We start from the raw sequence: 26691 nt of genomic DNA on the forward strand, positions 1-26691 counted from the left end.
GCAATATAAGTAATAGGCCCAGGGTAGCCTATTACTGTATAGCATTTCATTTGCAGTAAGAATATCATGGAGGCTTTTATTATTATTATCATACAACACAACAAAGAGGGAGCCATAGCTTTCAAGGATTTTATTCTTTTGCTACAAGGGGCGGGGGAAGGATATTAGCACATGGGGTCACTCCAATACCTTGAGAGATCTAGACTTTTCATAGTTTGTCTTTAACTGCAGAAGTACTTACTACACATAAGGATAAGGAAAAAATTAAACAACATAAATCAAGACATGCCTACAAAGAAAGACTCCTACACATTCTGAGAAATGACTGACTGACATATATACGTACAAAGTGGAACTAATAAACTGATCTTGCTCACCAAAAAAACCTTTGGAAACACTTTTGAAATTTTGATTGTCTTTGCTATAGCACTGGTGAGCTCATGGAGTCAAAATCACACAGTAAAAACAGGGGTGAATATTTAACTGCATTTCTATGTCCCTCAACTAATACAATATAGTGCAAACACATATATATAGTGTATATATACACTACAACGAAATACTCTCCATCCAGTCTGCCTGTACTTACATTTTAAACAGCTAGAATACAGGCACTCTAGTAGATATAAGTACTATCTAAACTTTACTTTCAAGAAAACAGAAGATTTGGTGATGCACTGCTAGCTAATGATGTGGGTGGGCTGTAGTGACATGCACCACTTCCCTCCCATCCATAGTCTCAAAGATCATCACTATTCTCAGACTGCATGTGACAGAATAATAGGAAGGAAAGGTTAGGAAAGTGTCAGAAAATAAGTTCAAATTTGAACACAAATCCATCGTGTGCTGTGAGGAAGGTCACAAGATTCAGCTTCTCATTGTGGGGATAGCCGCCTTGGATCAACACACTCGAGTTCTGCTTCCGCTGCTGCTCATCCTAGCGATGAGAATTCAGTTCAGTGCAACTGCCCTTGGATGCTGACAGATGACTTCTCCTTCCTCAATGACGGCAAGAAACATACTTTCTTATTGATATTAGCAGAAAAACTAGATCTAGACTACAGAATGCACTCCTGCACAGACAAGTTTGATCACAGGCTACTGGAGAACTTACTTGACTCCTGCTGTCTTCTAATTCTTTAAAAGATATCTTAAGTATATCAGCTACAGGCCAGGATGAGAAAACTATGTGTATCTTTATTTTCAAATATTCCTGAGACTCGCCCACAGGTCACAAATTTACTTCAAAAACAGTAAACTATTAAAAAAAACAGGCAAAAAGAGGTTTACTTACAGCTACCCATGCCTTATATAGGAACGTCATTACCGTGAGCAGAAATCCTTACATTCCAATGTTTTCGTGCAAGTAACTCTACCCATCTAGGAGACAGTCCTTAAACTGGGCATAGAATGAACATTATCAACTCATTATATATAAAAGGAAGTTCTGAATTTCATAACTTACTGACATAGCTCAGGAAATAAGCAACAAGAAATATTTCAACACATACTTACAGCAGATTGTGCGAGTGGGCACTTAAAGAAAATGTTTCTTTAAAAAGAAATAAAATCCTTACAGGTCAAGATTCACTTGACTCAGTGCCATCAATAACAAGAACTCTATAGCTGTGTTCTATTCCACATTATATAAGCTACATTCCAGTCACATCTTTAAGACCTTTTAAGAACACTCACTTCTTAAGAAAATAATGGGCAGCTCTGGCAATGCAGAATGGCTGTCACTCAATGTAGAAGAGCAGTTCTGTGTTTTAGTTTGTGAAGAACTAGAAACACATGAATAAATTCAGACAAAGGATTTGTGTAAGATGCTTCCACTTGTAGTCTCACTACTCTTTTCATTGTATTAAACTGTCTAATAGTGAGTTATTTATTATCTTCCAGTACTAGGAAACTCATAAACAGGACAATCTTATCATTTGCATTTGGTGCTCTTTCATTTTTACTTCTCATCTTTGTGGTCTTTATACCCAACTTCAGCAGAAAGCCTCCGAGCCTTCTACTGCTACACGTTTGAGCCACGCAAAATTCAGCATAGAAACACATAAGCAGGGACTGCCAAAACCTTCTGACTCTTTTCTGCATTAAGTATTACATTACTGAAGTGGTATTAGAGAATTTTCAGGCAGAATAAAAGACTTGACATTTTCCAACACACCAACATAATGAACCCATATGACAAAATCCCATGGCATCAGGCAGACATGATGCCAGCAGCTTTCCTTAGAAAGTTTTCTAGATAACCACCCATACTCACCCATCACACTACCTGCTCCACACAGCTTCTTTAGAAGTCCACTAAATACTCCACTGCTCATTTTTGGGTACATTACATGCAGAAAAAAAACCCTATTTCAACAGATTTCCAAAGACACAACGTGTCAGCTACGTCATACAAACGACCATGTGTAACTAATTAACTGCCTCTTTCAGACAGTCTTCCTTTGAAGTTGTAATGTGTGAATCCTTTTAGAAGCACAACTCACAGGCCATCAGCTGCAGAAAAGGATTACTTGAAAAACCAGTTAGTATCACTATCTCCCAATATATTAGAAGTCCCAACTCCTGGCAACAGAAGAATAATCATAGCAAATCAGAGGTGACACATGAAAGAGTATTGCAGCCCTCATATTGGGAAAAGTTTGAAATCATAAAAAAGTGACAAATTAAGCAAATAATAAGACAAAATCTTTTACAGTAGTTTTGGGGGTTTGGGTTTTTGATATTTTATTTTGAGAAACTACTGAAGACCTTGTTGACTTTCACAACAGTAAGATACAATCATAATGCAAAGCAGAAAAAACAAATGGATAAATGCCTGCAATGTCAAGATGAATTGCCCCATACATGCTAAGGGTCCCTGCAAAACAGTGCCTTTCACAAACAGCTGCACTAGGAGGACTCCAGTGACACCCACTGGAGTAACTCCTCCTCAAATCGATTTTTTAAAACAGGAGGCACTCTGAGCTAAAATAAAAAGTGGAGCATGTATCTACCACACTATTGCTTCATGAAGTGTGAAAATTTAGATTTCAGAAAATTGTCATTTAATGATAAGACAGTTCTAGAAAGACACGAATGGAAGAAATAGTAGGAGACTACACAGTCTGATGCTCAGCCATGAAGTGTAATTGGTATGCCTAGTCCATCCTGGGAAGATGGCTGTGACAAGACTACATCGTCAAATGCATGCACTACACCTACCTCAGCCTAACAGAAGAGAAAGAAAAATACAGTGCAGCCAGACAGTTCAGCTAATGAATTTATGAATAGTTTTTTAATGGTTCTTCACTAGAAAGCCATCTGATGCTACTAGCATAAGTCAACCACTCTCTCATTTTCTCCTAACTACTAGCTGGGCTAAGATCCTCAGCATTCCCAGAGAAAAAGGAGTTTAAACATAATCATCTCTAATGCTGTCCACTATCTCACCCAGAAACTCTTCTCACCGTTTCCTTCAAGCCCTGAAACTAGTATTCGAAGGCTCAGTATGAATTATAATGATCTTTTTGGTCATGTTATTTCTACCAACTTCCTGCAACTTTAACAGCAGACACACTGAATTTTCACACTCTTTTTCTTCCTGCAACTTCAGGTTATAGAAGGAAGTGATAGCTGAACAGAAATGAATGAAACAAAAAAATTTGCTTTTCATTTTGCAGAGTTACATTTGATTTCAGCACTATAACCATTAGGAGTGATTGCTGTCATCAACAGGAAAACACCTGCATCCGACAGTCTACAAAGAACACTTACTCATCTGGACCACAATTAGAATTCAGTAGCATTATATCATTTATTACACTGCCATTTATTTAAACTTCTATTATTTTATTTAAGCTTCCATTAAGCCTTTTATGACAAATAATTAAGGCTGCACTGTAAGACAGTGACTTTTTTTGTCTCTTCAAATAGACAATTTCTATTATTTCAGTAAATTGTAATCTAATTTTAAGGCAATCCTATACTATGATGGTACACAATATAGCAAAATCTATAGTCTAATAGGTTTCAGATTCAGCTATTAATCAGTCACTCTATTCCATAACAAGTAGAGACTTTAATAAATTGTGACATTCATACCTGGAAGCTACAAAACAGAGACAGAGAACCCCAGAAGAAATTTTTAAAGCAGTCCTACATGATCCAAAAGAAATAACCTCCAAAATGCACCCACTCCTCAACTCAGAGTAGATTTAGCACATCCAAATTCAAGACACTCAGTTGTCAAACCAAAGGCATCTACATTTGTGATTTATCAAAAGTGATGCTAAAAATGGATATAAATACTTCAGTTGACTCAACACAACACAGAATCAGGGGAAGACTGCCAAACTGACCACAACTGTGTTCCTCTGAACACAATATACATCCTGTACATTTACCACCTCCCTCTAAAGCAGCAGCTGGCAGATAGAAATACCTATGTTGCTTATTGAACGGAGTGAGAGACTGCTCAACATTTTATTTCAAAAAGAGAAATTCAACCATTTTGTTTTCACCAAGAGCTCAGGACACACTAAAGAAATAACTGTGACTGGAGTCTCCTTCAGCTATTTAGACCATGAGGACACTGTAAACCACAAGAAGCCTTACTGTCTTCCTCAGCAATCTCTCTGGAGATTTGAGGGATTATGTTGTTTAGATTTGAGAGCAGAAAGATCTGAGAAGTTCTCTTGGGATACACAGGAAGCCTACATGAGTACAGCACATGATGGCAAACATTCTTGCTATTTTCCTTCCCCCCTCTGAAAGCACCTATCTTCATCGAATTTTGAAACTAAAGTCTGCCAAGGGCCTGTATTTTAGGAAGACTACCAACCTCTAACCCCAATTAAGCAAAAATGTTATGTGTGTTCAGAGGAATTTTTCCATGTTCACACCACGTCTCTCCTATTTCCAGGGCAATAACAAAACAATAGCTATGTTTGATTATATTCAATAAACTTACTTTTTTTAATAAACAACCAAGATGAATGAGTATTCCCTTTTTAGATGTTGTCACTCATGCACTACATCACAGCTAAGGGACAAAGCCTCAGGTATTCAAGAAACAGTTGCTTTCCAGAATTGTAGACTCATCTACCCAACATCCAATTTCAGTAAAACAGCCAGTAAGAAAAAAAAAAAAAGCTAACTCCTTGCAACAGAAAATTTTGATAATAAAAACTGAAGCTCATCCAGTCCATCATTTGGTTCACAGGTTTGCAAGCAAGAAAGCTAAAGGAAAAGAGGAGCTGCTAGAGAATACTGATGTGCACATTAAGTGGAGAAGCTTGTTTTCATTTCAGAGGAGGTGAGGGTTGGGGGGCAGTGGGGAGGCTGTTTGTTGGTTTGGTTTTTAAATCTAAAACAAGCCAGGCCCTGCAGAGTTATTATTTATCATGTTCAAATCACATCAGGTTGTCAACATCTGATTGTCCGTACACTTGTATGTTCTGTGTATGTCCCTCTAAATTAAAATGGTGAATTATACTGATCAGCAGTGGCAGCACACAAGACTTTTTCATGCAGCAAGACCCAAGTAAACTGGAAATAGCTCACAGAGCTAAACAAGCACAAAAGCTTTTTAAGTTTACTTCATGCCAAAACCTTTGTGCTATCTACATTACTATTCAGCAAATACACACTGGAAATTTTTTTAAAATTTGTTTTTAAATACAGAAGTGTTTAGGTGATCAATGCCATAAAAAACAACAACAACAACAAAAAACAACAAAACAACAACAAAAAACCACAAAAACCCAACCCACTTTCATTTGGGTCCCTCTCCCTTTACTACAGATTCTGAACAAATGTCCTGCATTTTGCCAAGTCCATGGCCACATACACGCATGACTCTGCCTCACCATTTTGGAGTGCAAACATTGCTACTTATTCTTTAGCTGCTTCCTAATCTTTTTACGGTTTAGGACATCCTCATCATGACTTTGAAATCAGTTGCACATGGAAAGATGTAATGCAGCCAGAAGAGCTCTGTGGTATACGATCACACCTTTAAAAAATCATAATAAAAAAATAAAGCCTTTACAAACCACAAAAAGAAAACCAAACCCAAACAAACAAAAAAAAACAACCAAAACCAACCCAGTCAGCTCTGCCTTTTCCAAGGATTTCTTTGATCTTTTCTGAACAGGACTCGAACATATTTATGGTATTGCAACATGTCCTAGGCTTTTCATTTGTCAGAATAGATTGTTGAGTCTTTCTATCAATTACCATGACTGACTGGAGATGGGTGGGTGTGTGTGTGTGTGTGTGTGTAAATGATGACTTATCTCTTCCAGAACTGAAATTATTTGTCTGTATGATGATATTCTTATAAAAGACTTTCAAAGCGCATGCCTGAAGCTGGGCAATCAATTAAAAAAATCAAGCTACTAAATACCCAGCTATAACAGGCTTGTATTTGCTGCTCCCATTTGAGGAATCCACTTTTGCAAGAGTTGGATCCTAAAGCGCATTATCGTCTTATCTGGCATTTTATTATGTACCTGGACACCTAGAAGGAAAAATGAAAAATGACTGTTCAAGAAGAAATTTTATATTAAGTCTATAGTTCCTTCAGGACAGACCACCTCAGTAACCAAAAGACTAAGGAAGATGTCTCAAGGTATAATATGACATACTATATGATACATTCAATGAGTACATAATTGAATAACTTCCTTACAAAATGAAGATATAGAAGGCAAATAAAATCATCCACAGGAGAAAAGCTCTTGCAGCTAAGGTGCTGAAGTAGAGGGAGCATGAATTACAACTACAACAGCCTGCATGGTTTCTTTTGCTATCCAAGACAAAGAAGTTTGTGCTTCTTTCTTTTCTGTAGGAGGCAAAACAACTACTTTATCTGCCTTACACAGAACAGCAGCCAATGACAAAGACTATTTCAGTAAGAGCTTCTTCAGTTCAGCCCCCTCCCATCATACATATTCTTACTGTCTTACAGCAGTAAGACAATCACTTCCCTAAGTGTTAGTACATAGTATTGAATGAAGTAAGAAAAAAATAAAAGAAAAGGAAACAGTCTGTATGCTTTGGGCCATTTATTTTTCCAGCTAAGCAGTCAGGCATCTACACTCTTACAGGAACATTTGCAGATCACAACAGGCAATCTAACAAGTGTTGTCAGACCCCATCTGGTTCAAGCCGCTCTTCCCCCTACCTCAGCTCATACAGTAACTTAGTTTTGAAGGAACCTCTAAGGTCATCTGCCCTGCTCAGAGTAGGGCCAGCTTAGATCAAGTTGCTCAAGGCCTTGGCAGTTGAGCTCTGGGTGCCTCCAAGGATGGAGATCTCGCAGGCCCTCTGGACACCCCTTCCAGTGTTTGACCACCCTGATGCCAAATTTTTCTTCCCCTGATGTGTAGTTGGAATTTCACTTGTTGCAGTTGCATCTGTTGCCTCTTATGCTAACATTGTTCATGTCTAAGAGTCTGTCTCCATCACCTCTGTATCCCCCCATTAGGTGACAGAAAATAGTAGTTACTCCATAGATGTCTCTTCTGGACAAACCCAGTTCTGTCAGGGTCTTATGTCATACGTGTCAGACCCCGCTCATACTTGCTCCAGTTCGTCAGCATCTTCCTTGCACCAGGGAGCCCAGAACTGGACACAGTATTCCAGATGTGGTTTGACAGGTACAGAACCGTCACTGGAAGACTCACTTGCCTTGACCTGCTGCAGTTGGTCCTGTTTCACCACAAGGGCACACTGCCGACTCACATTCCTCCTCTTCACCAGCTCCCCATGTCCTTTTCTGCAGCACTGCTCTCCAACCACCAGCCTGTACTATTGCACTGAGATTTTCCAACCCAGATACTAAAACTTCCATTTGTCCATGATGAACTGCATGAGGTTTCTCTCAATCCGTTTTTCCAGCCTGACAAAGTCCTTCTGAAAAGCATCCCTACACTACCTATATCAACTGCTTCCACCCCATTTAGTATCATCCACAAACTTGCTGAGAATGCCCTCCTGTCCCTTGTCCAGGTAGTTAATGACAACATGGAACAGTATCAGCCCCAGTATTAACCCAGGAAAAAGGAATTCCTCTCCTTTCCCTCTCTTCCAGGCAATAATTGCAATTTGGCTGGCCTATCAATTGACCAGTGTCCTCCAGAGGACTACTAAAATTGCTTTGGGAGCCAGAGCCATCCCCAGAATCACTGTCTGACCATCTTGTCCCTACCCAAAGGGCAACACTCCAAAAATGTTAAGTACAGTAGGATGACGTGGCTCCTCCTCCAAGCTCAAACACCACAGTTTAAATTATACTCCAAGTAAAGCAATTTCCACAGTGTTAAAGTACCACAAGAATGTCATCAGTAACTGTTAGTCACTATCTTTCTTCATCTGCTGAGTTTCAAGTGTTTTAAGTTTTTCTCTGCCCTGAACTGTTTGTGTATGTGACAAAGAAAATATAAACAAGAAAGAGCCAAGAAGAACTTTGCAAAACTGTTTCCGTGGGTTTCTTTCCCAAAAGGTCCTTTGAAGAGTTTTGGAGTTCAATAACTTCATAGAATGGAAAGAATTTTTACATTTTTGGTGTATGAAGGCATGGCACAACTATTTGTATAAAAATAATACTAAATGTCAGATTAACGTGTTAGGTTTGGATTCTTTGTCTTTTATTTGGGGGGGGAAGCAAGGTTGGGATTAGAAAGAAGCAGGAAAGCATAAATAATAGCAATATCGATTTATCATTATTCACAGAAAATAAGTGTGCATACAATTTCCATGGATGTAGCGCACCACCACCCTGGATTTTAGCTAAAGTCAGAAGCCAATTCCCTGGAAGATCACATGTGTCATGAATTTGGAAACTAACAATACTCACAGCTGCTAAAATATCCCATAAAACAACGCAGTTCATACCTCAGAAAAAACTAATTTGGACTCTTTCACTCATCTGGAATTCTTACTTAAGTCTAACTATTAATTCTTAAATAGTTTATTGAGGGTAGAGAGGAATAACTTACAGGAGTAGTCTGGGGCAATAGAAAGATTCATCTTAGACAAGAGATCATAGATTATCAAGACCATACTACAAAAAACATGTAAAAGTTAGTTTAATAAACCCTTTGATTCAGAAAGGTGGCTTCACCTTTTATGAGATAAATGAGCTCCATTAAAAACTAGAATGGACCACAGGGAACGTTAATCTTTCAAAGAAGAAAGTTCACACTACCACAGTGTCGTCCTCACATCCAAGTGCACAAACAGTTTACAGATATCTGCGTTTGTCTTAGAGATGCTTTGAACCAAGAAAACAGGAAGCTATCTGTGACAAAACCTGGGAAACACTGCAAGCCAAACAGGAATTAATGAAGGAATTACTATATTATATCCTACATGGAGAATTTAAAACATCAAAAATTCCATGACAAAAGAAAACAAGTCTGATAGTAAGCTACTGAATTACTTCAAGAAATCCGAGTTCAAATTCTTTGGCTCTACAATGAATTTTTTGTCCTCAACTTATTCTTTAATTCTCTGTGCAGACTTCTGTGTGGGTAACCATAGCATTAATAATCCCACTGACTACGAATGTACAAGGAGGAAACAATCAGTAATTACTTGAGGCTGTGCAGATACTTATGAAGCAAGAAAAATGAACTCGCAGTTCTGGATGGCACCCATGGTGTTTTTAAGCAGCTACATGAGGGGGTGTGGGGGAAAGTGACACAGGAATCAAAATAAAAATCAGACTTTGTTCTAATATGGAATGGAGGAAACTGCTTTCCCATTACAGGACAAACAAATATCATCAACAGCCTGACACAAAAGGAAAGAGGAAAACAACAGGAAAACTTGCCAGCTGGGGAAAGCAGTAGTCAATTGCCAAAGATCATTTTAGGGCTGCAGCTGCTTGCCCCTGCCAAGTTTAAAGAGTTAGCTGTTCTAAAAGTATATTCGAAAAATGTCACCAGGGAGTTTAAGTACTGACCTTGTAAGGAAAAATTCCATGGAGAAGAGAGCAACTTCCAGGATACCAGGGATTTTGTTAAAAGTCATCTCCTGATTTCCCAGGTTCATCATCAAAACAGCTATTCCAAAAATGCAACTAATGTTGCTTTTTTCCTGCTCACATCTCTACCCACAGAGTTGCCAGTCTCCCATGTGCCCATTTGAATTCAGTTCCGCACATCCCACTCCAAAGGGAACAACTTCTAAACTGAGAACGTTGCTACTACTGTATCATCACAAATCTATTTTTATTGGGTGATGCATGATGCTTCTGGGAAGACAGCAGATATAAAATTTCCCTGAGTATTTTAAGATTATTCATGTACAGGGCTCTCAGCACTGCTCTCTCTTGAGATTTTACAGAAGCATTACTGATAAGCATACTTCCAAGTATTTTAGGACTGAAAAGGGCTAAATCCAGTAAAAAAGCAACCCAAGAAAAAGTATCAAGGTTTTCCCCACATAATAGTGTGCTTGCAACTAAACTATAAAAGTATGACTTTTTTTTCAGATTTTTTTTTTTTTTTAAACAATCGGTCTGGATGGCATAGCATTGATATCAAAAGTGACGTGAAGGATGATCAAACCACCTTTGTGATATTTCTGAGTGTTTAACAGGAACCCCCTCAAACAGATGATAAAGGAAAAGGAAGAAGTGATGCAAAGGTGCCCAAATGTACAAAAAAAGTAATTCATTATGTAACATCTGCACTTAGGTTTCAAATATATCTCATACAGCATCAGTTGGAAAAAGCATAGCAAAAAGACAGGTGCAGGAAGAAACCCAGATCCACAAGCACAGTGTCATGTCCTTTAACACCCCCAGGACCAGCTGACACTTATTTTAACCACTCAAGACAACCAGGAAACATTTATTCCTGCCTATAAACTTTTAGCCAGAAGTTCTGCTACCCGTTCTCTTGAATCGGAAGCAACCGAATGATCTAAAATTTACCAGTTCTGAGGGAACAGGCAGATGTAATTTTGTTCCTCTGTAGTTACAAGGGTGACCAGTATGTGTGGGGAGCTGCTCCACACTGAAGGTGGTTATTTGCCAGAAGACTAGATGACTATCATCAGGTATTGTTATAAAAGCTTAAATATCTATGTAACAAGCATGACAATAAGTAGAAGCCACTGGAAACAACAAACATTATACTAAAAAAGGGGCAAAATTCTACTGCTACCTGACAGTTCATTATTTTATAGCATTCCGCTCCACCATTATCACAACAGAAGGAATTCAATCATGGTTATTGTATTTCACTGCTGTTTCAGAGCAATCAGCATGGCTGTTAGTTTCAGCGATGGTCAGACAAATCTCTAAGGCGGTATACACTTCCTGCTGAAAGAGCGGCCAGCCAGCCGTTTACTTTTCTATTTGTAGAACAAACTGGCCCACAAAACAGGAACCTCAAAATCCTACTTCAGCCTCAAGAATCATATCTAGGCACACAGAATGAGAGAGAAAAACTAAAGACACAACAGGACACCAAAGAGGTTTGTCATAAGTACAGAGTGCCTTGACTACATTTGAGAGCAACTTAAAAAAAAAGAATTTAACATTCCCACTGCACAAGTCAGTTAAAAAATGCCTTCTTAACAGAAGATGTGTTTCTTAGCCAATCCTTTCCTCTGGTACACATACATATAAAACAATGATATTTAAAAGTTCAAGTGTCAAGATGTGCAAGAGATCAAAGAAAGTTTATGAAGTTTACAGTTATCTATCAAACACTTGCTGTATCTTCCAAAGGTATGAAGATAAGAATACGTATCTGGAATAAATTCAAGACAAAGAAGGAAGTTTTAAAAATAAACCTAATTACACATGCTGACATTGGCTCACCAGTTTCATTCTGACTATTACAGAGAAATAAAGTTTGGTTTTCGTTGTCTGGGGTTTTTTTGATAAACTGGACACAAGTCAAGTTTCACAAAGAAACAAGCTGTTCTCTGATCACTGGGAACCTCCACTACATAAAGACTGTATTTCATCAGAATTGATTTGCGTTGCAGTTAGTGCTGCATACCACAGTCTATGCTCCACAGATCTCACAGTTACAGTGCAGTCTGATGCAAAAAAATGACCAAGAGCTGGGACTTCACGAACTATGGCAGACAACTCAGATAAAGGGACTTCCAATAGTCGCAGGAGGTCAGGAGAGAACATTAACTTTTAAGCCTGCCAGTGCCTTGTACAAAGCAATATCTGGCAAGCCCTGAACCGGATCATTAAAGGAATCGGAAGTAAAGACAACGGGAAAAAAAGGGAGGGGGAAAGCTCATGACAGAATCACCTTAGTAGACTGACCTTTCTGGAAAGGTTGCCACCAGGAGGATCAGAGGGCCATCAGCTGCACAGAAGGAGCAGGCTGGCTGCTTTCACACCTTCTACAACAGCTTGGGGAAGGGCGCAGCAGCAACTGAGGCTGAGTACGGAAACTGAAAGGTATTGAGCTGTAAGTCTAAAAACTGAACAAACTTGGCATATTTCCCATTGTGTATAAATAAGCCAGAAAGACGAGAACGTTAGAACTCCACATGATTCATTTGGGTTCTGACAATAAATAGCGTGCAAGCATGTTTAGCTGCCGAATTCAATCAAAGTAGAACCTACATGTTTGCTTCCAAACCAAACTTCAAAGGAGATAAGTCATTCTACACAGAAAGGACAACTGCTAGACTGTCTACCTTCTTACCTACTCCACTTACCCTATCACCTCACACATAACCTTTTCTGTTCTCTTTTATCCGTTCTTCCAATCCGCTCTACCTCAATACACTCCTTTCCTTTGCTGCATGTCTGTCTGAGTATCAGCACTCTCCTCCACATAGAAGCACATGAACACACTCTACATCCTACTCACACTACTAACCCCGCACTTCTTCCTCCACAGCCTGCAGCCCATGGAAGAAAGGGTGGAAGAAGTATGGCAAAAGCAACACTTAAGCCTCTTGCAAAGGCCTTGCTGAGCAGACTGCAGAATAGCAATGCAACGCAGGATTTACAAGGTACTTAAAACCTGCACTCTGTGCTTGGAAAGAACTTGCATTTTTCCTTTCCATCCCTTTTTCCTTCTTAAAGCACATTACAGCTACAAACTTCAGCTAACAACTGTGGTGTTTACAGTTTTACCCGAGACTGTTGCAGGCCCTGGGGTCATATACCTGACTAATGCCAAAACTGAATATTTCTGGGTTCACTGTCAAAGTTAATACAGAGATAATACGTGCTTATTACTAAGAATTCTGAAGTCCCATTTGATAAGTTTACAAAAGAAGTGAATATAGGATTGGCACAAGCGGACATTTTTACAGTTTTCTGAATGTAGGTAGCTTGGTTCATCCCAGTTACTTTAGACACACAAGAAGCAGCTTAGGAAGAAGGGAAGGGGTTTTTTTATGCGTAACAGACAACACTTCTACTAGAAACAATATCAGTCAACTCTGCTTTGTTCTTTGGATTTACAAAAACAAAACTGAACTCACTCTCCTCCCCCTATGCCTGGCTTCTGTAAAATTTACAGAATGGGAATTAGCAATATAATTTTAATATACTTTCTTCTAAGCAAACATTTTCCATTGAAAATGGTATTTCATACTCAGAACATCAGTTCTTTCCACTGTGTTCCCAGAACTCCTGTAAGAACACAAACGCCTTGTTTAAAGCATCATTTTCTTCCCTCCTTACTTCAAAGCACACACAGTCCCGTTGAAGGAGGGCTTCATGGTTCCATCAAGGCAGCAGAGAGGAAGCATCTAAACCTAAATAAGGCTTTTCATCTGTCAAACAGTACAAACAGATAGACCCAATATAGCTCATTCTTTAGTCATACAAGACTTGTGCTTTGAGGTTACGCTTTCCCAAACAAGGCCCCAGCTGCACTTAAAGTTAAGTACTGCAAGCAGATTTACCAGAGAGAGAAAGAGGGAAAAATCAGCCTGAACTGCAACATTCAATTTTGGTGAAGTTCAGTGTACTCAAAAGCTTGACTTCCTACCCTTTTTTCTCTCCCCAGCCGTACCAGTGTAAAAGACACCTCTCCTATAGCCCCTGCTTGGCTGAATTCACAACCTTCTATCTGTGAACACAGAAGCAATATTTGGAGTAGCCTCCACATTAAGATCAAGATCACACCATACTAAGTTCAGTGCAGAAAACATAAAGGACTGTAAACATCAGAACAAACATCTACAAAACAAGCCATTGATAAATACAGGTCTAGAACTGGTTTCAACATACCAGCAGCTCAACCCCACTAAAGTTTACGTGGGCATCCTGTAAACATTACAGCAAAGAAGTTTTAAATGTCTGTCAGATTAGGCTGGCAATCTAAAGCTCACCATTAGCACCAGTGGTCTGTCACTGCACCATCTTGCAACTATCAAGTTAGAGCAGTCCTGACAGAAGTCATTTCCAAAAATTCTTTTCCATTAAAATACTAGCAATATTTTAAATGGTCATTGTTCTCAGTATTAATTAAGAAAGAAAATATTTTAAATATCTGAAGCTTTTTTAAAGAATAAAAAAAAGTGAATCCATATACGTCAACGTAGGCTTGCAAGTGACAGAGTCGGGAACCATGAACACTGCAAGCCCAGGAATCAGCAGGAAGGGACATTTTGCTCTGGGAGTACTGCACTATATCATGACCTTACCTAGCATGTTTATACACTGCTCTAAGAGTTTCTGAGGACAGCCTTGGTCACTACCAAATCATGCTAATAAACATAACAACCAGGATAAATTGAAGAAGCAGAATTTGGGTTTTGTACTAGTTCTTCTTGTTCACAGCAGTGTACCTACCTTGAATAAAACTGGTCAAAATGATTTACTAATGTTTCATAGAGGAATTCCTGAAAGTTCACACTTTCATTTACCTTGCTCCAAAAGGAAAAAAGTAGCAGCTTTTCTCTTTCATGGGAAAATGAACAGCTCTCCATCTTTGGTACTTTCTTCTGTAACTGTGGAACTAAACAGTGTAACAGAGACCTCAGTGACACATTCTTCATCTCAAGCCAGATTTAGAATAGCCTTAAAAGAAATGCCATGCCAAGACTCATTTTCTAATAGAAACCCTTTCTCCATCTTTGATCCTGGCAAACTCGCTCTGACAGCTACAATAAAGAAGAGGTTACTGCCACAAGCCGACTATTCTGATCACCTCCTAGAAGCTGGCATCCCAGAAAAAAAAGCAGAAAAAGAGTTCATGGGAACAGCACAAATAAAGGAGTGGACAAAATGCAAATTCAAGGGCAGTACCATGCCTGACTACTGCATAGGCGTCCCATACAGTTAACGGAATTACACGGCAGCAATCTTTCTCAGAGAGTTTTTTACATCACTTGAAGAATGTCTAAAGCTTGTCTGCCAAACACCTCATATTTCATTTATCCTACCACAGCAGCAAGCAGTTCACAGATTAAATACTTCTCCTTCAAGTTATGAGGTGTAAAACCCTGTTAGGCTGAACAAAAATCAAAGCTACGTTTAAAAATAAAGTGAAAATTGTTCTTAAAAGGCAGCAATTAGAGCTTGTAAATCCCACCAAAAAAACCTTGTAATTGCGCATACTTGCAATGTATCCAGACATAGCCCTTGCAGTCATAAATGTCTTCCATTTTTCTTGCACTACTTCTGGCAGTTTGAGAAAACAGGGGGTTTAGTCTTAAACAAAGCATGCCAATTATTCCATGGATGAGCCATGCAAGCAGAGAGCGGCTGCTGTCACAGGTCAATAAGGCACTGCAGGAAGGGCAGCACTGCTCTGCTCCCCCTTCAAAGACAGATCACAAGCACTGCCTTCATTAACAAGTATTGACGACTGTCTCTAATTACTGCATTCTAGACCTCACATTTTCACTGCAGCACAAACCTCAGCTGTCTGCAGATGCCATTTGCCCAGGTTACATTTTGCTCTTACTGACAATTTAACACTCTGAAAAGCTGCAGGCAAACTTTTTTTAATAGATGATATGTACTTCTGTTGGATTTCCAAAAATAGCCACAATACCTAGGAATGTACTTACCGTTACTGATCTTTCAAATTATATACCAGAATCTGTTGGTTTGCCTAAAGTTAGAAATACAAATCCAGTATTTAGACTTGTAAATTAGTGAACTGGTTTTCAGAAGAGCTCAAACTCAGCACCTCAGAAAAACAGGCTATTTAGCTATTACATTTGAACAGAAAATCCTGGCTGTAGAATGGAACACTTTCCACCTTGCTCTCACAACTCTCTGATTAACCACACTGAGCAATACTTCTGCTTTCCCTATGCATGATTTAGAAACAGACAATCAATCCTAATTAACTACAGGCAGGAATTTAAAAGGCTATTTTAATTCTCTATAACACTGTCAGCAGAATAGAATACAGTTTAAATCTTTTTTATTATTATTTTTGCTTTTTAATGTTTGTAGGTAAACAAATCCCCAACTACTTTTTCACTTAAGTATCCACTACACTAAATATCTGCCTTAAGTAAAAATGCACTGTGGAAAATTATGACACCCATACCATACCCTTATTCTGAAGCACTTTTGTCTGTTCACAGTAATTTATTTACTTACCAGTGAAGACATCTAAGAGCATTTGTTAAGAAATTATGGATTCATTTCTTCTCCTTAGGTCAAAAGATATTTCTCTCTACACCTAACTGACTTCCTGCTCACAACCTCAACACCAACACCCAAGGTGGCTGCACATCTACGCGCTGAAGGGCTCGCTTCCTTTTGTGGCTTTCAAGGCTAAAATGATGAAGAGCTTTTGTTCACCAGAATACTGCACTTTTTCAGTTACTTTATGAATATACTGTTTTTTCAAAGTGAGAGCTTTGCTCCTGCCTTCTGATATATCCTCTCATACTAATTTGCTCCTATCTAGGGACTCACAGGAAGATGCCAAGAACCAACACAAACTCAGAACACCTCCCCTTCACTCTTACTGTTGCACTCTGCATGTGTAACATGCTCCAGAAAGTAGATACTTAAGCGAACATTAAAAGTCTGTCTGGATGGACAGAAAACACACTTCTGTGGCTACCAGAAGAATATATTGTTAGACTGCACTTCACCATTCCTTACAGAGCAGTTTTGTTGCCTGCTGAGCCCTGCCTATCATTTCTATAGGAAAGCCTGAGCTGACATCAGTAACAAGTGGGATTTTTGTCGCCCATACCTGAGGGCCACGTCTTTCTAAGATGCCTAATCCTTGCCAGTTTATCTTTAAAGCAAGGCATCCACAGTGAAAATACTTAAGAGATTGTCATAAATACGCTTTAACTTACTCCAGGTATTTGGCTGAAGGAAGAGTCATTTTCATAGGAAATCCAGGACACAAAAGAGACCACAGCTTCCAGTAATTTCTTCTCAGTTTCACAAGTATTATAGTAATGAGATCATATCAAACAGTTTTGGAATAGCCCTGCAGCTGAAACATCTTGTATTCATTGTACACGAGGTCAATGTTTTTGCAGGATGTCCCTTCACCACAATGCTGTCGAAGCAGTCTCAGTATTAGCAGAGCAGTCCAAAAGTGATAACCAGCTAAGTAGTTCTGGTTTCTCTAACTTAACAGTCTGTGGTGTGAAAACACCCTAAAAATATATATAGAAACATCACCTTCAATCTTGTGCACCATAGTCTTTTTGAGTGGTTTATACAGCAACATGAAACTTTAAAACTTATTGTCCAATAAGATAGAGGTATCAATCTAATAATAATAGTAGCTGCTTCCTGCTTTTTGAAAGGATAGGGAGTGCTACTGATTCTTTAAGGTTTCTTCTGCATAGAAGACAATTCAGGAAGTAAAACTATACCCATCATACAGACTACAACAAATAGGTCAAAAATATTTTATGAAAGGAAATATTTGCAAAACCTTTGAAGGCTGATGATTTGCTCCTGAGATGAAAAATACATATCCAAATGAGAACATTACAAAGGAAGAAATAAGTTGTAAAGAGTCTCAATCCTTTCAAAACTGTATTATTACCTGCTATAATACAGAGCTGCTTGAAAATAAAATCAAAATTTAGGTATTATATTAGCAACACAGACCCAGTATCTGATCAAAATCTTGGGTATCTACAATAGGTTGCTTTGGTTTTTAAAAAATTAAACCATGAAAATATTTCTACTTGGAATATCAAGACACTTATTTCAATGAGACCAAAAAAATACAGGTTTTCCATCTCACTTGAAAAATAGCCCACAGTTCTCCCTTAAAATCCCAGAAATCTAACAGCAGCCAGACAATGCCCAACTGCAGACAAATAGAAGATTTCAGTCGTGTGAAATGGTCAGCCAATGGTGCCATTGATCTCAGATTGCTCCATGACATCTTGAGAATTATGTTCACCGTCCTGAGGGCTACTGCTGATTGCTCAGCGCGATAATTTAGTAAAACCAGGGCTGACTTTCCCAGTCAGGTCAATGATTTGAAGTGGGCAACAAGATATACTTGGGATAGATGAAGTACAATTTTTAAGTGGCTTTAGTATAGTGGCACACTTAATTCAAAACCTTGGGTCAGATGTTTTTACTAATTTTGGACATGATATAGTTCAGGAACCAGTTTTTTGGCCTACAATTTGACAAAACAGTCCTAGGGATCATTTGTTCTTTTTTAGATGGAAGCACACTTGACAAGTACATCTGCTTATGTCCAAAAAATATAGCCATTAGCTTGTACATCATTTCTTGTTATGCTGCTCAGTCATAAGGAGGGGGGACAGGACAGAAAGTTGCTGAGACAAATTTATTTTTCCAACCATCAGCAGATTCACTGACAGATTCAGAGCTGGATTCACTAAGCTGTCGGAGCAGTCTCTGAAGGCAACTGTGAAGAGCTAAGTTACTTAGAGCCTGGAAAAATGAGAAGAAGGTTGCATTTGCACTTGCTTTTTTGTAAGGGCATCTGTTGCCATGGAAGCAGAAAGCAAAACCAAGTTTTAGAAAGGCTCCCCTATTCAGTGTAAGTAACTGCACTCCACGTATGAAAAGGATGGTGCAGGAATTAAAGCAAAAGGAATTCTGACCACTAAAAGGTTAAGAGTCTTTCACCGCAATAATCATCTTTATCCATTTCCATAGGCAGTTTATCCTCAATTCCAAATTTTTGTTGTTGATTTCCAGCTCCAAGTTAGCCACTCACAAAGAAAGAAATAGGCAGGTAAATTGCTCTGTTTTCATTCTAGACTTTGAACTAAGAATAGAAAACTAACATGCTAAGCTACTGCTAAATACAACCATTTTATGATTAATCACAGATTAATCTGTGAAAGGGAGATCTTTTGAATGAATTCTGTGGGAACCAAACCTATGTTCTACCTGGTCATATTTCTTTCACCTTGAACATAAAAAAGACCAGGTCTGATTAGATATAAATATACAGCTGATAGGATAGAAATCCCCTTACCTTTCATATCACATGGCCAATTTACTCAGCACAACCATTTCTATTGAATCATAGCATTACCAGGCACAGAGTATTTGCAAAGGATTCACAATTAAACTAAACTTTAGAGAAACTAAACCTGGTTTACTGGTTGTAGGTCAGTTATCAAGAGTTTCAAAGAGTTCAAAAAAGTTCAATGTATGAACATTCATCTTGAATGCAGTTCTTTTCCATGTCAGCCAGTTTTCCATTTTGTTAAAAGCTACATCAAGTGAGCAGCTTCATCTGAACATACATATAAAAGAAGACATAGGGAAGTATGCAAAACAGTTTGATAACAGACAGATGGGATGATGACAGCACTCAGAGACATCTGGACCTGCTGTAATCCATTAGAGAGCATGTTCCTTCATACAGTCACAAGCACTCCATATACAACCGATACCACTCTGGTTCCACCAAGGAAGCAATTTATTATTCTTTTTTTAGTAGAAGTTGGTGGAGAACTCAGTGAGCTGCCATGAGGGAAGCAAGGTGATTTTAAATTCAAATGTGAAGTCAAAGAAACTACTGCATGGACTTTGCCTGCCTGTTTTGAGCCTATGAAGAGCAGGATCCCTACCTAAGCTTGTGTACCGACATGGAGTTAAATATTTATCTGTCAAGACTTGCCTACATATTGTCGGATCTCATACAACGTTTTACTGATATTTGTCAATAAAGAGCAATATGCAGCTGCTCATATTTTAAGTTTCCACAGGTACCATGTACTAATATTGAATTTTCACATTTTCAACACAGCAAGGCACAATTCTGCGTGTAGATCAAAACAGTTGAAGTTTTGAAAGATACTGAAGTTGAATAAAATTACTTAAATATGAATTACCTTAACTTTAAATTACCTTAACTGAAGTTGAATAAAATTCAGCTTTAAATTTCAAAACTCAGATTCTTGTCATATGTATAAAGTTAGTGTGTAAAATTACCTTCATTTTAACCTCTGAGGAGATTAAAGCACACAGGTGTGCTTTTATTTCTTTTTTTTAATTCAAATACCTAAATTAGAATTAATAGAAAAAGTCCACACCTGTCTTCTATTTAATATCAGATAAGTGAATCAGAGAGGACATGCAGACATTCTCCACAATCCGCTAATCAGGAAACAAACATTATGCATCTTTTCAGAAAGTTATTTTGCCTGTATATTCCTAAATGTGTCTGCTAAGCCCTAATTAGGGAACAGGATAATATTAAAAAAAAAAAAAAAAACAAAACCAAAAAACACCCCACCCGACAAACCCCAAAACCCACACCTTCCAAGTTAATAAGGAACAACTAGTAGGAGAGTTGGCTTTACTCTTCGTATGGTGTTTTTGCTAAGGAAAAGTAACCACAGGGAGCGATGAGTTGAAGGAAGAAACAAACCAGTCTAAGGACACACCAAGAAAACCTTCTCATTGACTCAACATGTTGTGCAAAAAGGATCTTCAACTTATTTCTTTTACTTTATAATCATTGTAGGAACCCCAACAGCAGAATCAAAAAAGGCAGCCTATAGTAGTTTGCTGCTAAATTAAATTCTTGGCAGTGAATTCTTTGATAATTTATTATTGTACCCAGCTGATCTGTATCTCATCATGCTATGTAACATATAAGCAAAATAAGAGATGATTATCCTGCAAAAGAGATTATTGTATTTCCATTATTCTTTCCGCTTGTTCGGAACAGAAAGAGCTTGTTTTCTTTCTACACAGTCCTGAGGAGGCCGTGAAGAGCATGGGAACAGGAGGAGAATCTCAGTGGACTAGGCTCCAGTGCCACGCAAGCACTCACATGCTGGTACCTCGAGACCCTGCGGAAGGCAGCAGCTGAGGCAGTCACTGTCCTTCAGATCACCTGCAGAAAAATCAGCCAGAGAGCGCGCTGCCAACTGCATGGCGCAGATAAAAGCATGGCTGAAGTGACCATCTGAAAAGGTAAAATTTCAACTTGAGACAACATTTGAGGCTCTTGATATATTTCCAGATTTGATTGCTGTAGTAATAGACAAGTGCAATTCACTCTGCTGAGTTATCACAGATTTTTAATGAAGTCAGGTAATCAAAACTGACATGAAATTCTGACTGCTAGAAACTTGCCTATAATCTATTAAATTCTCTTACAGTATCAGACATGCATTATTACCTTCAACATAAAAATTCACTCAGTTTACATTTTCTACACAAATTCAATATGGTATGTAAAAGAAAAACTAGCTTTGTCATCCATAGAAAATATTCCAAAGCCAATACTAAAACACTGGAGACTTGGTTGTCAGTCTGCTACCTTTGGCCTCATGCTTGCAGTAGCCACTGTGCTAACAAAGTAGGCAGGCAGCATTACTTAAACATACCTGAGGGCGGATAATCCTGAAGAACAACCTCAGTTTGTGTAGTCTTTTTCTGTGCTACTCCATAAACGTATGGCAAACATGGTTATTTCCAACACAAGACAAAAAGCATTAACTGAAAGCCTCTGAATGAACTGGAGTTAAAAAAATCAAGTTAGATGTGGCTAAGAGGCATTGCTCCTGACCTTTACTTGCTCATATGAAGAACAGTAAAACAGACTTAACGTCAGTTAAAAAAAAAAATATTAAAAAAAAAAATCACATTATACAATTGAAGGTTTAATACTTGAAGGTATTAACCATTCCCAAATGCTTATGTCCAAACTGTATCCATATCCAACCATATCCTAATACTTAGGTCCAGTACAGTCTATCAAATTACATTAGGGATTAGATTGGCCCCCTGCTGTTTTATACATAGGGAATATTTTTAGATTACCAATAAAACTGCCTTGGAAGAACCACCTATACTGCAATGCCCATGACAAACCCAAAGCACTGAGAAATCAGGCCCTTGGCTACAACAGTGCAGCACAGCAGCTGGCTGAAGCAGCCTGTGCAGTAAGAGCGCTGTGAGCTGGCAGACACCTAGCATTAGACAGATTCTCCTCAGAGACCTTTATATTTTCTTAATCACAATTTTCAATTCCTTATTTTCTACTTTAGCTTTTGCAGGTGTTCTTATTTTCCAGGAACTTTTAGGTAATATTTGTGTGGATTGCCATTATGTCCCAAATGGTTAAACACTGACCCAATCCCAAATGGTTAAACACTGACCCAATGTTGTTTGTAAAATCAAAAATAATTTTTAAAAGTTTTTAAAAAAATCCTATTTTTCCCCAGTACAGTAGTTTCTGTCTGTGGCAAGCCGCCTAAATCCTTTTAAACAACACCACAGCAAAAAAGAAAACCACCCAAAATATGGGTATCAGACCTCTTTATCAGACCTTACATAAGAATGAAGTCTTTCAATTGACCTGCAAAGTTACAGTTTCTCAGATTGATCTCCAACTTGCTAAAAGATTTTAACTCAAGTTATTTTTTTAAAAAGTCATGTTTTCCACAACAGAATTAAAAACAACCAACCAAAAAACCACACAACCAACCCACACTAACAGGAACCATCCTACAGTTAAGGACCATACTCCCCAAATAATTAATTATATAATCATAATTTCAACAGCTGATCATTCAGTGGTGTAACATCCACATATAGAAAAAAAGATAGGGGAAGAAGACAGTACATTCCACACAAAAACATAGATGATTTGCTTCTATTTACTTGAATATGTCATTCAAGAGCTTATGGTAAAAATGGAGGTTCTTCTTCATTAGCACAGGATTACCCAGTTTTACCCTATGCAGCTTGTTAGCAGCTGCTGCAAAGCAGTTCAGAAGTTTTCATTTAAAGTTTAACATGCTTACCAGCTATCAGAATTCTCCTGCCTTCTCTCAATGTAAGCCCACACACCAAGAAAAATAAAAAAGAAAAAAATCCTTAGGATAAAGAGTCCTTTCAGCACCATGCAGTCAGCTTGCAGTCCTCTCTCCTCACTTCCAGTTACTAAATAGCTTCTGCTTTTCTAACCCCTTGTGTACCATACCTGGAAAAAACCCTTATCAGAAAGCCGAGTCTGCTTCTACACCCTGAGCCACTGTAAACATTGTATTTTAACTTCAAACAACCTGCCCTTCCACATGTACCAAAAAAAAATTTAAAAATGCAACTGTAGTACTTCAGACACCTCAGCTCTGTGTATTTCAGTTTCCAGCTCTGCTAGCCTTACATTTAGTGTTGCCTGTCATCTCACCAACTATAAGCACGCAGTCCTTGTCAATCTTAGCAAGGAGGATATATTCTCACTTTTCATATGTAAAAAGCATTTTTGCTTCCTGAAACTAAAGCTAACATTTGACAGCAAACAGCTACTTTATTTAATTTCTTGAGGAAGCAAAAATACTTAAGAGAAATTCCTCCATTTCCATCCCAAACTATAGATTCAGAGTGGTACGTGGGCGCAAAGGCAGCCCAAATATTAGCGACATGAAGGACTACTTCAGAATGAACATATGGGAAGCAGAGAGAGGCAGAAGTGGTTTTTTTCTTTCGATACGTACTTTTGTACTAGCAAACAGAGCTCAGCAGAGCAGTGTGGAAAATAGAAGACTAAATATATGCATTCCCATAGTCTTCACAGAGCACAAGTAATCTACTTCTGCTCAGGTCTCTAATCTCCTTCCCTGGAACAAAAGAAAGTAAATAGTGAAAGATGTAGGTGTTTGGGGTTTTTTTAAGCCAGCATTGATGTGAGCAATAGCACTCTATGCCACAGGGCAGCAGAGGGAATTGGATTTTATTTTTATTTTTTTTATCTGCAGCAATCTCTCTCCAAAATGTCACTAACAGAGAATTTCTGTAATTTTTTCCTGATCTGTATGTAGAGTATACCAAGAACCTCCAGGCCAAAGGAAATAATCAGAAAGCCTGGTGCTGCAAAGGGGCACTTCTGACACTTGCTGAGCCTGAACAACATAACTTGAATTTTCATCTGCAGTGCTGTATAGTTGCTTCTCTGCAAGTGAGGGTTTGGATTCTGTAACGTCACCATATCTGAGTATTCATTACATCACGCCTAGACACATTAACTGGAAAAGAGTTATGTTAAACTGCTGTGCCCCAAAGCCGTTGGCCATGCAGATCAAGCAGCTTACTAACCCAGTCTTCCAGACACTGGCCATTTTTCTCTGTCAGCTTTAAAACCACTTTCCTTTTTGAAAGGACTATGTAAATATTCTCTCAGAAAACTATGGTGAATGTCATGATTTTTAGAGAATAAGAGTCTGAATTATTTGTATCAAAGAAGTTTTATAAGACTGTGAAGTCTTTCTGATGTCTCACGTAAGACGATCATGGTCCTGCTCACAGTTGTCAAATACCACATGCTACTTCAGACAAACGCTGAACATGTATGCCTTGACCCCAGCAGAACAGAAGCAATCAATAAGGACTTGGCAAATGCTTTTAAACATCACTCTTTAACCCTGTGAGGAAAAAGGTAATCTGACAATTTGAGATGCATGAGACACCTCTAGAAATACTCTCCAGTTTTCTAAATGAGGTAAATATTTAAATCACTGAATCATAAGACATGCACAACATTACCTAATCCCTTTTTCCCCCCCTTTTTCATTTAGAACCTATCACCTTCCTATCTCAACATTTTCTGTAAGTTACATGAGGCACAAAAAATAATTAAGATTAGTTTTAATCAGGATCCAGTTCACACAACTGCTGAATGGCATTTAGGAAATAACAAAGAGGACATAATATTCACGGTGGTAAGACACATGTTATGTACCACATTCCAACATCCTGATATTACTCAGATTTTTAAATGGTAAGCCTACCCTTCTATTGCAGCTCAACTGCATTTGCTGAAAACAACCAAAAAAAACCCACATAAGACTAGTTAATTACACAGTTGGTATCAGCCACATGAGAAAAGCAGAAATTATACTGTTAAAAGTTACCAGTTGTTGAAACCAGAAAGTAATAATTCTCCACAGTTAGGATGAACAGACACTTGTTTGTTTAAGCTCTATCAAAATCCTTGGAAGAGGTAACTCATTTGAGTTTTGAAGTTCCTTTAAATTCCGTATTAATACACACAATGTTAATAATGTTCTCATTTCTATGAGCAAAAAGCTTTTAATATATCCTGTGCACAAGCAGTCTTTATACAGAAAATAAAGAAGATAAACACTTAAAGGGACAATTCTCCACACTGAAGTTGAATGCCAAGGGCAGCCCACGCCAATACTAGCCAGGTCTCTTGCTGGCTATACACAGCATTTAGGATGGACTTTTTTCTCCCCCTTTGACTGTGTGTCAGGAATGTTATTCTGAAGATGCCCTGTGTTCTTGATACAGGACAGGGAGAGGATATAAGGAAGTTTAGAAATAGACTATGTGCACAACCAGCCACTTGGGTTGTTGCGTTTTGACTCGCTTACATCTTTCCATTCAACCTCACCACAAAAGCCACCGTAAAGCACTATGGCAATTACCTCCTGCTACCTGACCTAGCTTGGCAGTCTCTAAACAGCGTGTGAACAGCCAGCTTAGGCATTAGCATGCCCTTCATTTGTAAACCTGGTCGGCATATTTGTCCTCTGGATAAGATACAGACTAATAAGTTATAAAGAACACTGTTTACTGCATTATCATGCATAACTCAAGAGAGTGTGAAGGTAATTACAAAGCAACAGTTGGGTCATATTACCAGAACCTGATGAAAGTCAATTTAAGATTCTGCGTTAAACACCACTCAATTTTATAAAATGGAAAATTATTTTTAGTAGTAAATAGCTGCAACTTGCTTTCAAATTTAAAATGCATCTTATTAAAATTCACATAGTTCTACATTTAGAATTAAAATAAGCCAAAGCACAAATGCTGAATAATTTTATGCACTGATTGCAATTCTCATTTTATTGTATATACTACAAAAATCAGGTGTTTTGCAAAGCCTCCCCTAGAGCCACATTTTCACCGGAGAATTTCCAAGCTGTTGTTTTAAAGACATAAATGCCCTCTTTTTAAAGAATTAAGAAGTTATAGTCTTTCAAAGGGCAAATAAAAAGGATCCCCAAGAACTCTTGAAAACCATCCTCAGGTGTCTGTCACCCCGCATAACTTTCTTGAATGCTATAGTACTGCTAGCCCATAGGAGAACAGTTGAAGTACAAAAGGATCGTACCTTCACAGACGTAATGTAATTTCTTAATGATGAGAGTTAGTGTCAGACTGAATGAAAAGGAATGTACAGTACGCTTGTGTTAAGACAGGGACATTTTGGCAAGAGTCAAGTGAAGGAAAGGCTAGCAGTATAACTGCATAAAACTGAA

General features: G+C 38.3%; 1 protein-coding gene across 3 annotated transcripts in view; it reads right to left on the reverse strand.

The window, feature by feature from the left end:
• Positions 1–26691, reverse strand: part of FGD4 (FYVE, RhoGEF and PH domain containing 4) — a 106305-nt gene that overhangs the window by 71858 nt on the left and 7756 nt on the right. Inside the window, exon 1 of one of the 3 annotated variants that reach the window (XM_075050910.1) lies at positions 9971–10087. The exons of 1 other annotated variant lie outside the window; for it this stretch is intronic. Coding sequence is in view for 1 of the 2 variants with exons in the window: in XM_075050909.1 (XP_074907010.1) it covers positions 1295–1304 (10 nt within the window). In the remaining variant the exon portion in view is untranslated. Of the gene's footprint in view, positions 1–1294; positions 1346–9970; positions 10088–26691 lie in introns of those variants that run through there. One more of the 3 variants, XM_075050909.1, reaches the window with a different exon arrangement.

This window comes from Buteo buteo, chromosome 19 (assembly GCF_964188355.1).
Source record: "Buteo buteo chromosome 19, bButBut1.hap1.1, whole genome shotgun sequence".
In the NCBI taxonomy this organism is placed as follows: Eukaryota; Metazoa; Chordata; class Aves; order Accipitriformes; family Accipitridae; genus Buteo; species Buteo buteo.